Source organism: Salmo salar, chromosome 05 (genome assembly GCF_965601325.2).
Source record: "Salmo salar chromosome 05, fSalSal1, whole genome shotgun sequence".
NCBI classification, from domain to species: domain Eukaryota; kingdom Metazoa; phylum Chordata; class Actinopteri; order Salmoniformes; family Salmonidae; genus Salmo; species Salmo salar.
In genome coordinates, this window is record NC_138295.1 from 71,203,593 (window position 1) to 71,218,859 (window position 15,267).

At 39.4% G+C, this 15,267-nt stretch overlaps 1 protein-coding gene across 2 annotated transcripts in view; it reads right to left on the reverse strand.

Moving 5' to 3' along the window:
* The window catches only part of LOC106605704 (hormone-sensitive lipase), a 41,914-nt gene that overhangs the window by 25,471 nt on the left and 1,176 nt on the right, over nt 1–15,267 (reverse strand). Inside the window, exon 2 of one of the 2 annotated variants that reach the window (XM_045718695.2) lies at nt 11,567–11,607. The exons of the other annotated variant lie outside the window; for it this stretch is intronic. Coding sequence (XP_045574651.1) covers nt 11,567–11,582 — 16 coding nt within the window. The 5' untranslated portion in view covers nt 11,583–11,607. The remainder of the gene's footprint in view (nt 1–11,566; nt 11,608–15,267) is intronic. 2 annotated transcript variants of the gene reach the window in all.

Sequence of the window (15,267 nt, forward strand, 5' to 3'; positions counted from 1 at the left end):
TGCAACCTACCTGGAGTGTTCAGAAGTACAAGGTGTCAAGTGCTCAGAGACATGGCCAAGGTCAAGAAGACTGAAACAAGACCACCACTGAATAAGATTCACAAGTTGAAGCGTCAAGATTGGGCATTGAAATACCTGAAGACAGATTTTTCAAAGGTTTTATGGACAGATGAAATGAAAGTGACTCGACAGACCAAATGGATGGGCCCGTGGCTGGATCAGTAATGGACACAGGGCAACACTGAGTCAGGTGCCAGCAAGGTGAAGGAGGGGTACTGGTATGGGCTGCTATCATTGAGGATGAGGTAGTTGGACCTTTTCAGGATGAAGATGGACTGAAACTCAACTCCCAAACCTACTGCCAGTTTCTGGAAGATTCTTTCGTCAAACAGTGGTACAGGAAGAAGTCCTCAGCATTCTAGAAGGCCATGATCTTTATGCAGGACAATACTCCATCACATGCATCCAAGTACTCCACTGCTTGGCTAGCCAGCAAGGGCCTCAAAGATGCCTGAATAATGACCTGGCCCCCTTCCTCACCTGACTTAAATCCTATTGAGAACTTGTGGGCCCTTCTCAAACGTGACATTTACAGTGATGGAAGACAATACACCTTTTTGAACAGCATTTGGGAGGCTGTGGTTGCTGCTTCAGCGAAAATTGATCGTGAACAGATCAAGAAACTGACAGACTCCATGGATGGAAGGCTCATGGCAGTTATTGAAAATAAGGGTGGCTATATTGGTCACTGAATACTTTTGAAAGGTCAAAAATGTTATATAAATTGTCATTGTGTTACTTATCTGTTACACTTACTCTAAAAATTGAGAATAAACAAGTGAGTTGAAAGAAATGATTTTTGTAATTTAGTTGCCTAATAATTGTGCACACTAATAGTTGCCTAATAATTGTGCACACTAATAGTTGCCTAATAATTGTGCACACATATTTCCCTGAGAAAGACAACTCACTTTTCCTTTGTTAAACATTCAGGTTTGAGGTTCAATAACATTTTGGATTGACTGAGAGCATTGTGTTTGTTCAACAATAAAATTAATCCCGAGGAATACAATTTGCCTAATAATTGTGCACGCAGTGTACAAGAAGTATACAAACAGACAATGATAACATATGCTAGGGGTACAACAAATGACAGATTATACAAAGACCTTAAAAGATGCACACAGATGATTTAATAGCTTTCTTATTAGAAGAATGTATAATGGTCTTAATGTACTGCTCGAATTCCTTCTAGAAAAACACAGAAGCGTGTTTTTTTTATTAGCGAATTTACATTTATGAATGACATTTTGCCATTAGATTTAAGGTAAAGTTGATTTTCTTTTTTGGTTAAGGAAACCAAGCAGCACATTCTCCCATTAAAAAAAAAGTAATCAAGAATATTAACAATTATAAAACTGTGAATATCTTTCCATAATTGTTTTACATGTAGACAATGCCAAAATGAATGTGAAACTGTTTCTGGATGCTCAACACAAAGTACAATCAATCAATGTTTGTCTTTTTTGAGTTTCTTCGGGTAACACTTATGGATCATTCTGAAAGAGACCTCTTTGACCTTGTTAACAAGCAAGTATTTGTGTGGTAATAACCAGACTTTTTACCAACAGATATTAGTGACCAATGTATTCCACTAACTTGTGACATAAGGAATGGATACAATATCCCTTTGAAATAAAGCACATATAGACCCATTGTTCTGAGGGAGCAAGGAGAAACACATTCCCTATTGGAGAGTCAACTGGATTAAGCAAGGGTAGATCAAGAAGGTGAGGTCTGGCTACACCTCTAAATAACATGAGACTTCCAGATGGGATATTGTAACGGGATAAAAATTCCTCAATTGAGTAACAATCCTTCTGCATTAAAAAGTTGACCCAACAGTAGGATATGATTATTGAACCAGTTCTTCAAAAATAAAAGACTTGTTTCTATAGAAAATGTCCTTATTGTTCCAAATGAAATACCTATGAGGGGAAAAATTGTGTTTATATATAATGGAGAGTATTTTTGTTGACAGCGTTATAATGCTAGTTCACGAGCACAGTTTTACGACAGGTCTGATTTATAACGGAAACCGTGTAGGTATTGCACTCGCCAAGTTTTTACATTTTAGACCTACTTTCAGAAATGGCGCAAGCAGATATTTAGTGTGAAATATAGTTATAAATGAGGTCCCTGGTGTAAAAGTTGACTTATGCCATCTTTACTGTGGTCAGAATAGTTGCAATGTAATGTGACTGTTTGGATCCCAGTCAGGTTCTTTCCAAGATTTTAGATGGGTGTTAACTTCTTTGGGAAAGAGGGGCAGTATTGAGTAGCTTGGATGAATGAGGTGCCCAGAGTAAACTGCCTGCTACTCAGGCCCAAAAGCTAGAATATGCATATCATTCATAGATTTGGATAGAAAACACTGAAGTTTCTAAAACTGTTTGAATGATGTCTGTGAGTATAACAGAACTCATATGGCAGGCAGAAACCTGAGAAAAAAATCCAACCAGGAAGTGGGAAATTTGAGGTTTGTAGTTTTTCAAGTGATTGCCTATCCAATATACAGTGTCTGTGGGGTCATATTACACTTCCTAAGGCTTCCACTAGATGTCAACAGTCTTCAGAACGTTGTTTCAGGCTTCTACTGTGAATGGGGAGAGAATAAGAGCTATTGGAATCAGGTGTCTGGCAGGAAGGCATGAGCGCAAGCCACATTCCCTTTCCTTTCTGAAGACAAAGGAATTGTCCGGTTGGAATATTATTGAAGATTTATGATAAAAACATCCTAAAGATTGATTCTATACATCGTTTGACATGTTTCTACGAACTGTAATGGAACTATTTTGACTTTATCTGGACTAAACGCGCACTTTGTGAATTTGGAATGCTGGACTAAATGCGAACAAAATGGCGGTATTTGGACATAAAGATGAACTTTATCAAACAAAATGAACATTTATTGTGGAACTGGGATTCCTGGGAGTGCATTCCGATGAAGATCAAAGGTAAGTGAATATTTAACGCCATTTCTGACTTCTGTTGACTCCACAATATGGCAGGTAGTATGGCTTGTTTTGGTGTCTGAGCGCTGTACTCAGATTATGGCATGGTGTGCTTCTGCCATAAAGCTTTTTCGAAATCTGACACAGCGGTTGCATTAAGGAATCTTTAATTCTATGTAAAACACTTGTATCTTACATCAACGTTTATGATGAGTATTTCTGTAAATTGATGGGTCTCCCTGCAAAAATCACTGGATGTTTTGGAGGCAAAACATTACTGAACATAACGCGCCAATGTAAACAGATTTTTGGATATAAATAATGAACTTTATCGAACAAAACATACATGTATTGTGTAACATGAAGTCCTATGAGTGCCATCTGATGAGGATCAAAGGTTAGTGATTAATTTTCTCTATTTCTGCTTTTTGTGACTCCTCTCTTTGGCTGGAAAATAGCTGTATGTTTTCTTGTGACTAGTCGCTGACCTAACATAATCGCAAGGTATGCTTTCTCCGTAAAGCCTTTGAAATCGGACACTGTGGTTGGATTAATGAGAAGTTCATCTTTAAAATGGTGTATAATACTTGTATGTTTGAGGAATTTTAATTATAAGATTTGTTGGTTTGAATTTGGCGCCCTGCTATTTCACTGTCTGTTGTCGCTAGCGTCCCACATTTCCCAGAGAGGTTTTAAGGACTGAACAGCTGTAGCTTGCTTAGACTGTTTCCATTTCTATAGACTTGTCTTCCGGGCCAAGCCCTAACTTGGTATCGGCTCAGATTAAATAGAAGAATAGCATCAACCTATCGCACAGCAATACTGTAGCCTATACCAATACTGTAAAATCTTTTACATACGCTACCCGTCTATTTATTGTTTTGGCAGAATGTTTTAATTTTTGCTGTACTTTGTTGTATTTGGCAAAGGACTGTGGCGGTTTCTGAAAGAGAAAACGATGGAAAATGTGACCCATTTGAGGGAGCTAGGCATATGTTGCACGTCACTACTTCACAGGAGAAGCATTAAGGTAATTATATATTTTTTTTTATCAAAATGCGGTTTTTGGCAGAAACGCCTTCTGGAACAAATGAACTTACATGTGCTTTAACCAAACCTGTATGACATCTGTAAATAAAAATAGTTGGTTTAGCCACAGAAGAAGACCGGAACCTACCCGCTAGCCATGATTGGCTAAGATAATGGATGGGCTGGACATGCTGAGAGGAGTTTGGATTGGTCTGCCATGTAGCATGATTCTATCGATAACATGAGCTGCTCAGTAGACAATACTTGCTACCGTGGCTTTTTTGAAAGACAATGTTAGCCATGGAGAACTGCAAAAGTGTTACTACTGCTCTCAACACAATTGCTGCAAAAATCAGTGGGAAAATGTTAGACTACTTTCTGTACAGTCAGTGTGAACCGGAGTGACTTTACACAACAGGCCCAACAAGCTGTAGCTACAAAACGGAAACGACGTCTTAGTTAAACTGGAGTTCCAGTCTGCCATGAAGCGTTCGTCCATGTATATTGAACAAAAATAAAAGCAACAATTTCAAAAGATGTTACCGAGTTACAGTTCATAAGGAAAATCAGGCAACTAAAATAAATTCATTAGGTACTTATCTCTGAATTTCACGACTGGGAATACAGAAACATTTGCTGGTGACAGATACCTTTTAAAATAAAAAAGTAGGGCGTAGATCAGAAAAGCACAGTATTTGGTGTGACCACAATTTGCCTCATGCAGAGCAACATCTCCTTCACATAGAGTTGATCAGGCTGTTCATTGACCTGTAGAATGCTGTCCCCCTCCTCTTCAATGGTTGTGTTTGAAATTGATGGATATTGGCGGGAACTGGAAGACCTTGTCGTCCACGGTGATCCGGAGGATCCCAAACAGGCTCAATGGGTGACATATCTGGTGAGTATGCAGGCAATGGAAGAACTTTTCAGCTTCTAGGAATTGTGTACAGATCCTTGGAAGATGGGGCCGTGCATTATAATGCTGAAACATGAGGTGATTGTGGCGGATGAATGGCAAGACAATGGGGCTCAAGAGCTCGCCACGCTATCTCAATGCCTTCAAATTCCCATCGATAAAATTAAATTGTTTTCATTGGCCGTAGCTTATGCCTGCTCCTACCATAACCCCACCGCCCATGGGGCACTCTGTTCGCAACATTTACATCAGCAAACCGCTCGCCCACACAACACCTTGCACGTGGTCTGCGGTTGTGAGGCCAGTTGGACGAACTGCCAAATTCTCAAAAATTATGTTGGAGGTGGCTTATGGTACAGAAATTAACATTCAATTATTTGGCAACAGCTCTGGTGGACATTCCTGCAGTCAGCATGCCAATTGCAAGCTCCCTCAAAACTTAAGATATGTGGAATTGTGTTGTGTGACAAAAAAACATTTTATAGTGACCTTTTATTGTCCCCAGCACAAGGTGTGCCTGTGTAATGATCATGTTGTTTAATCAGCTTCTTGATATGATACACCTGTCGGGTGGATGGACTATCTTGGCAAAGGAGAAATGTTACTATAAGGGATGCAAACAAATTTGTGCACAACATTTGAGAAATAAGCCTTTTGTGCGTATGGAACATTTCGGGCAACTTTTATTTCAGCTCATGAAACCAACACTTTACATATTGCTTTTATATTTTTGTTTAGTGTATACAGGTAAGAATCTAGCTACAATCAGATATTATACGTTTCTATTTGTCAGAAAGTCCTTTTCATTGCAACTTAAAGCTTACTGTTAGCTAGTGAACGTTAGGTTGCTGGATCACTAGCTAATGTTACGTGTGTGATCTGTGTAGTAACTAGTAATATTATTCTTGTCATCAAGCAATTTGCATTGCTAGTTACAGCCAAATGTTAGCTAGCTAGCTAACATCGAACCTAGTTTGTTAGCTTTAGCTACCTGCAGATTTATACTACAGTATTGCATGGATTTATGGTTCATTGCTTAGCTAGCCATCTACATACCTACATGTCTATAATTTTTTTAATTTTTTTTAAAGACTCCACTGTCCCAGATGATTACATGACCCATCAAGTTAGCCAGGTGTGTCTGAGGTTGATTACAGCCATCCATTGTATTTCACGTGTACAGTGATTCCTCCTTTAAAAGTAGTGAGCTACGCCGCAGGACTTTGAGGTACCCAGCGTCACGGCTTCATTGCTCCAGACCACCACAAGGGGGAGTTAGAGCACTCATTATGCATTTGGGTCCCAAGGTTTTTATATGATCAATCAATCCTCCAAAGCTCAGTTGTCCTGAGTCTGCACAACTCTGCCAGGACCTAGGATCAAGGGAGACACTCAAGTGTTTTAGTACTATATCGACACAATTATGAAAATAATCATGGCCTCGAAACAGTCAAGCTGCATACTTGACCCTATTCCAACCAAACTACTGAAAGAGCTGCTTCCTGTGCTTGGCCCTCCTATGTTGAACATAATAAACGGCTCCCTATCCACCGGATGTGTACCAAACTCACTAAAAGTGGCAGTAATAATCTCTTGAAAACACCAAACCTTGACCCAGAAAATATTTTTTTTAAAACTACATTGTGGCTCAGTTGGTAGAGCATGGTGTTTGCAACGCCAGGGTTGTGGGTTCGATTCCCATGGGGGGCCAGTAGAGAAAAAAAAATACATGTATGAAATGAAATGTATGCATTCACTACTGTAAGTCGCTCTGGATAAGAGCGTCTGCTAAATGACTAAAATGTAATTTACACTAGAGCTATCCCTCAACAGGCCTACAATCCCCGGCCTAAAGTGGACACATTCGCCGCGCCAAATACAATAACGTTACTCCGCAGAGAATGACAATATGTTTCAATTTGATGTGCAACATGAGAGATGCAAGTGTTGCACACCAACAGATGGAGAAAACCTACACCAGGCGAGCAATTCATTTCAACAATCTTAATTTTAATTTGACTTTACAAACAAGAGGGCTTAATTGGAGTCTTTCTTCTGAGCCTAGACCTATATAAAAATAACTTAACTGGCTGAGGTAGGCTATGAGGCTTAAAAGCGTAATAGAAGCAGGATTTTTTTGTTAGGCCTACTTACAATTGCAACTGGTCAAATGTAGCATCCTACATAAAACAATAATTTAAAGAAAAAGTCTGCACGTTCAAACTAAAACAAAGTAACTAATAATTAAAAGCGCACATTTGTAAATCCCAAACTCTAAAAGTAATTTGAAAGGTAGATACAAATGTGACATTGTGGTTACAATAAAGAATTTAGCCCAGAATGCAAATGTTTCCAATTAGCAGGACAATAGACTTTTTAATAGCCCGGCTACTGTTGTGAAAATCCCTCAACTTGCAATGTTGTCGATGCTTAAGTACTCTAAAGTGTTACATTTCTAACTCAAAACAGCATTTCTTCACCAACATCTTTATGCTTTCGTTAATCTTCTTGATCTTCTTCCTTTTTTTCTGTAGCAATTTTGAGCAAATTGCTCAAGGGCCACGGTTGATTCGTCTTTGAAGATGACGCTATTGAATGTCTCGCCAGCTTTGATCCATGCCTGGGCCTGCAGGAAGCAAAGTTCTTTGTTTGTCAGACGAATCATTGGAATCATTTGACTCACATGTTGAAAAGGGCGAGGATCGAGATGGAATCACAATCCATGCCAGGCACACCTGTGAGCTCTGGAACTCCACCTCCAACAGGCAGAGTCAACATATGTGGCGGGTTCGTCAGGTCTTAGGTTCACCCTGACATTTCCATTCCTCTTCTGACAACAGAACTTGACCAATTGCTCACCAGGCACAGCAAGGGCCGCCCGGAATGTTATGCTGTTCTGCTATTCAAAGGATGTGTAACCGAAGAGAGATACCACGAGTGGGCACAGAATACATAGCCTCCCCGCTGTGGACCGTTTCACGCTGCTCTGAAACAAGCATGGAGAAACGAACATTTTCAAATATTCCATGATATTCTTAAGATCTTGTTGACAGAATATAAGCAAGTGATGTCTGCTAAATAATCACTGTTAGGTTTCTCCAGAAATAAATAATTCTAAATAACAAACTGGCTTTATTTACAAATTAGTGAGATTGTCTCACCCAATGTTCAAGAATTGCCTTTTTCCTCGCTCACTAGGTTAAAGGAAAACAAAATCTCCAAAATATGGTTACTTTTTAACAAAGCGACTATTATTAATTCATTTAGAATTATATCAAAGACCCTTTCATATTCTCACAGATCCTAACAGAAAATGCCCCTTAGAGGATTGGAGGACTCTAAATTAATATCTAAATGTAATTAGTATATTTTTCGATATACTGTAGGCCTACCATAGGCGAAATTAGTCTCGAGTGTTGAGTAATGTGCTGTTAAAAATGGTGTAGGTCTTATTTATTTAAAGAGCATATAAAAGTTAGAAGCAATAGCCTACAACTATTTTAGCACAGAGGCAAGCATGGGCTTGATAAATCAATGAGATTTTTATTTTCACTTAACCTCCATTTGGGTATTGGTTAGACAAGAACTTGAAAATTAGGGTGCAGAAATGTTATGCTTTAAGTGTAACCTTTACTTAACTAGGCAAGTCAGTTAAGAACAAATTCTTATTTACAAGGACAGCCTTCTCCTTCCTCGTGCCCTGCGGGGAATCTTTAGCTAAATAGTCCAGTACTGCACTGCCAACCGTCACATTGTACAGCGCATATTTTCCATCGAGCACGTACCAGTCTGGACTGTTGGAATCGGCTAAACTTTGAACATTGAGATATTAAATAAATGAGAGACAAAGCCTTGAATAGAAAGAGATTGTAAAAAGCCAGAAGGCTTTTGGAATGTGTTTGATGGAGGAGGGTGATGTGTTGATAGAGGGAAGACATATGGATATCTGTGGGTCAGGAGGTGAGGGGTAAGGTCAGTTCCCCTTAAGGCAGTAATCAGGGTTGCTATCTGGTTACCTTCTTTCCTGTAGAGCCATAAACTGTAAGGAAGAGGAGTGTCATAAGTAGGAAGTATATAAACTGTGATGTCTGAAATGTTTTGCTGTCTGATTTCAGCTGCACAGAACCTTTGGGAAGATTAAACTTGGTTAAAGCTGCTCTAGTGTCCGTGAGTTATTTACTCTGAAAAATAAGAACTTAGCAGGACACACCAACTCATTCCAGGATTTTTCTATATTTTTACTATTTTCTACATTGTAGAATAATAGTGAAGACATCACAACTATGAAATAACATATGGAATCAGTTAAGAACAAAGAGCGTCTACTCCTTCCTCCCCATCGGGGGATTGAACCTCGGTCTCCTGTCTGCATGACACAGGGATTGTTTAGCTAAATAGCCCAGTACTGTACTGCCGACGGGCATGTTGTTCAGCGCCATATTTTCTGTTCCATTCTAACAGAAACCCAGAGGGTTTTTCATGGAATAGAAACACCATAATATTAAATCAAATTAACTCAGCAAGTCCCAGTCAAAATTTTGGACACACCTCATTACAGGATTTTTCTTTATTTTTTACTATTTCCTACATTGTAGAATAATAGTGAAGCCATCACAACTATGAAATAACACTGGTCTTCCACATGCCCTGCATTTTGTAGTACAGACATGGCCTGCTCTTCCTTATGTAAGGAATTAGGCACTTTCCCATGTTTACTACAGTATGTATTGTAGACTGCACAATAGCCTAACAAACAAATACATTTCATTAGTAAAATGATATTTTTTTTTTAAATACTCTTTCAAAATTCAGATGTGGATTTAGTTATGGATCCATAATGAATTACCATGGGAATAAATATCACTGACTTAAAGAAATATTGGAACAAAGTTATCTAACGAAGGCAAACAATTTAGAATCCTCCAATCCTGTAGCCAAATCCCGACGGTCACGTTGTACAGCGCCCTATTTTCCCTGAGGGTTTCGTTTTTTGTTTCTCTCTGAATAGAAACATAATATTAATCAAATTATTTAAGCCAAATTTCTTAAAATCAATCCCATATACTACGTTATTACAAGAGTTTTAAAATTCTCTGGTAATGCCAATACGGAATACTATCAAATGCTTCTTAAAGATGCCCTCTGGTGGTCAAACTAGCAATAACTTGCAGTAATAGAAATAATGTCTGACAATTAAATGACGTGCGGCAGTATGCTGCGGCAAGTATGCTGCGGCAAGTATGCTGCGGCAAGTATGCTGCAACTTTTAAAGGAAGAAGCACTGTACTTGTCTAGATAAGTGACCGGAGTAGCTGGGGGGTGGTTATAGCACTTTCACATGACCCAACAATTTAGACAAGTATGTATGGGTAAGCATCTAACAATTATTCATTATTTTGTAAATATTTTTATCTGGACACTTTCTATTTTTGATATTACTACTATGCAAGTAACCATGTCACTGCACATAATTACTTTGCCATTGTTCCTCAACTGCAGTGCATGACATACCATTTTGTAGCTCTGAGTCTACTTTCATCCAAAGTAAAAAACACCATTTCAAATTTTGCAACATAAGACTGAACCCAGGTGGCCGGTCACAAACTGTTGAGGACATAGCATAACGTTTGAATTCAACAATGTTTTGCATTGACTTACCCCGCAACCTAATATGCTGGACTGCCCGCAAATTCTTAAACATTGTCGAGGCTAGTAATTTTTAAAATATATTTTACAGTTGGCTACAAACAGTAGCAGCATAAATACTTCAAAGTAAAATATCAACTGTCTGCATGTTCACCTTAAATTCGACTAGACTACAGAACGGCTGCCTAGAAAAGGTGAGGAATTTATTCTGCAATGGTGGTGAAAATGAAATAGATTCTAATGTCTAATTATTAAAAAAAATAAACATGTTTTTGCTCTTCTCACTAAGGCCAAATGGCTGGATGTTGTTTTATGAATATGTGTCTCATATCCCCCATGTGCACAAAATACTTAGGATACTTGCAATACAATATTTCAACCACTAGAAAATACATACAGGGTCTATTTTGTACTCATGCAACATTTATGAGGTTTCTGGCCCACTATTTATCCTGAGAACATGACATTAAAAGGGCAAGAGGACAACTCAGACCCCTCAACCATCAATCAATTAAACTAATCAAATTAGTGAAAGCAGCGGCATTCTATATTCTCTCTCAAGTCTATAGAGATGGTGGCAGCCTACGCAAGCAACAGCTGTTCAGTCCATATCACCCATTAAAATCTCTGAAAGAACCAAACTTGGTTTCAGTCGCACTATAACCATTCTGACCAGTCAACCTTTACACCAGGCAGTTAAGGGTAAACAACCACACTGAACTAAAAGTGACACCTGGTCCCAAGACATTAAAGATGGACGAATACCGGCATTAATAAATCATGTACAACAACTACCACCAGCAGCACAACAGGCTTCTAATGAGCTCTACAGAATGGTGTGGATGGGTGAGAGAAAAAGAGAAGGTAAATAATGTGTATGAGCAGGCAGATACACATATAGGCATTAAGCATGCTGTAGGTCACAACTACTCTAGTCATAAGAGTATAAATAGTTTTTTACCCGTGTCCGGGTTCATGGCTCTGTCCTTGTCTGTCTCCTCTCTTCAACAACAGCAACAAGAGAAGGAGGGAAGAGAAGAGTGAAGTAAAAGAGACAGGGTTTTATGATTTATCCTCCTGCACTTCACCTTCTCTCCCTCACTTGGTGACTCTTCCCCTGTCTGTTTTTGTGTCAGGCACCATGTCATTCTTCATCCACTTCCAACCAGTCTTGTTTTTTTTTCTCCACTCTGTTCTGTTCTCCTCTCCCTCACTCTGTTTTAAAAAGGGCAGGGATTCTTTAGCCACATGCCAGCAGTCCCACTGAGCTGTACTCTGGGGACATGACTCTTCACCCAGTCAGGGGAAAACAGACATTGTACGCATGCACACAGTATACACACAGAACCGAGCAGGGGGATTGGGTGCATGCATGTGCCCTGATGTCAGATTGAAATAATACCCTTTTCCAAGTGGTGATATACTGTAGCCTAACCTCTGCCTCTCCCCCCTGGAAGTTAGTAACCTTGGCTGTTCAGCATGCAACTCCCAGTGACCTTCAGCCAAATTGGCAGATACCATGGTCAAAGACAACCGTGTGTGAGCATGTGAGAAAATTCCTTTTGTCAGGTTCTAGTAGAGCACTAACAATACAATCGATAAATCATTCTTGGGGAGGTGCTATAGCTGGCTGATAGACAAAAAGTAATATTGCAATAAATAACTATTTTGCGCAATAAATGTTTCGACAGTTAATTTACATTAGCGGCATGGCTCTAGACATTTTTTCCCAGTGCCTAGTCAGTCAACTGAGATGGTAGCCTACGATTAAAAAAGAAAGCTAAATTCATCTAACATCCAGGAAATGCATGATTCATATTTTGATGTTCAACCTGTCAAAATAGGATCCAAAATGATCAGATTTATTTTTGGCTCTTCAGAGAATTTGTCAATATCTCTGTGCATATTGGAGTATAAGCTATAATGTTCACCACCTGAGGAAGTGGGAAACTAAAAAAAAAAAAACACTGAAGAGATTGTTAACTCTGAATATGATATTGCTGCTATATAGTCGTGTAGGCTAATTGATTCATCTACCAGTAAAATGTAGGCTAATATCCTATAAAAACTTTGCAGCACTAGGCCACATTGGTAAGAGGAAGGCAATGTCGCTGTCGATCACTTTCGGTTTATCGTCCAAGCTCTAGGTTTTAGATCCTTCGTTTTATAGTTATGAGGTAAGACAGTTGTAAGGTATTTTAAAGTAATAAATAGTCTTCTAGATCAAAGGGTAGGTCTACATTTCATTCACTGAATTTAATGGAGGTACATTAAAAAGTATGGTAAAGTAGGCTATAGGATAAACTAATTAAAAAGGTAGACTTTGGGCAACGGTCCAAAAATGCCTCTCTCAGTAATGTGTCATTCTGGTCATGCACGCCACGGCCAACAGAGCTAGTCAGAAACTCCCCCCATATGTGTTGATGTCATTTCACAGGATTTGTTTTTGGACAGAAGATGTAGCCAAATATCTTAGATTTTGTTATGATTTAAATGACAGCCTTAAAATGCTTTTGGGGCATAAGTTGACCACAAATACAAAGTTGCCAATGTCTACGCATTTGATACGAACAAGTGACATAAAATGAAAACCTAGAGGACAGAATTAAAATAGAAACCATAGACTATAGTGATATTTCAATTATATTGAAATATATTTCATGTTCAATCAATTGAGTTATATTTTGCTACAGGTTACTGTCTAACTTGTCTCAATACATTTCAAATCCTAGATGCCGCCGCCTGCCGTTGTGCCCGTCCCTTGAGCAAGTCACTTAACCCCACCCACAACAACAGCTCCATGGGTGTCCAGTGTGGCAGCACCCTGCTGCAACCTGCATGTCTTTCGGAGAGGTTGGAACCAGAGGTCAAATTTCAGTGGACCTTGTGAACAATAGACCAATAAAGAGATTTTAATCTACTGCACACTCACATGCAAACAGACACTTACTACACCACAAACACCTCATACTGTCTGAACATGTGAGTTCAAGTCTTAACAGTAATACTGAACCTTTGAACGTGTACTATTTAGGGATGCTGAGATTTGTGTGTGTAGGCCAGGCCAAGTCTTGAGAAATGTCTAAGTCTGCTCCAGGCCTGAACCTCATTGTTGGTTGTACTGTACGTACCAGGGCAGCAGCTGGATTGGTTGTACGCAGTGCTTTCCAAACAGTGGGAACAAATTGTCTTGTTGGTGGGTGGCAGCTCAGCTCATTTCTCCTGGATTGCAGCTTGAGACTGACTGGCTAGGCCTTAATATTGTTTTGGTTAATTTAGTGATTCACCAGGAAGTCTGAGGGGTTATAGAGGTTGTCAGAATGTTTTGGGAACTACATACTTAGCTAAGTCACTTTTCAACTGAAAAATGCAAGGTGAGGTAGCATCCTACTGATCCCATAGACTGCAGGACAAACATGATGAATCGTCTGAATACAGAGTAAGGATGTTTTAGCACCCTCACTGATAAGCTTATCTTCAAGGAAAAAGGTACATTCTCAGCCCAGGTACAATGAGAAAAGTAAAGAGGCAGGCAAAGAGAGTGAAATTACTTTCTACATTCTAGATAGGAGAGGCCTACAAGTTAATCTTGAAAATAAAGTCTCATTAGAATTAATAACCATGTCTGCTCGTACTTACAACCTTGGTACCTCAGTATCCGTAGCAGAGATAATTGGCTACTTGACATCCATTTAGTGTCGCCTATGCTCTTTGAATACGTTGCATGTTAATGATATTCAAATAGTCAGGTATTAATTTAAACACTGTGGACTCACATATTGGAACAAAATAAAGAGGCTCTACAGAGTGTGGGTGCAGAATTCTAAGAAGAACATCAAAGTGCAAAGTTCAACCACTAATATGAATACTAAAGCCTATAGTATGTGTAAATTAACCTAATTGATCATGGCATGATGTCATCTTGGCCTAGAGATGTGATGGGTGGTGCACACCGCACTGCTCTTTAACTTTAAATGGCATGGAAGTTCACTTTCATCCAAAATGCCATGGTACCAATAATAGGCTAAGCCTGAGGAAGTATGCCCCATTGCTAATTGAAGTCAAGAAGCAGTCAAACAGTGTGAAGGCTAGGCTACATCTTCCTCGGGCTGTGCAGGGGGGTATTTCCTGTCATGGTGGGTCGGAAGGTGCGACCCTTGCTCCAGACGATTTCAGTTGTGGCCAAACTTCACAACAGGACGTTAGTAACAATGAGCCTCTCCACCCCTCACAACCAAGCATGCCTGGTGGCCTCACCGGTTTCCCCTCAGCCCTTTACTACACTGTCTGACTGAGACGACAGACCAGAAAAGAAAGTCTAGTACCACAGGTGGCTAGTCAACTGAGTTGAGTCAACATCTCATACAACAGGTCATTGCTAAGGTCAGACAGAATCTGCAGCTCATGTTGACAACTAGGCTACATTCACCATTACCTGCATATTTTGATGGATAGGCTAAACGTGTGGTTAATGATGTGGCAATCCAATCCACAGGTATTTTTGCAATTCAGATGTCTATGGGAAGCAGGAAATCCTACCCCTGCAGAATGCATCTGGCTCTTCACTCATGATCTGGAATCACTCAAAAAGGGGCTTACAGATAGAGATAATAACAGGTCTCTTTGCGCCACAATAACTGGCACTGGACTGTTTTCATCCAA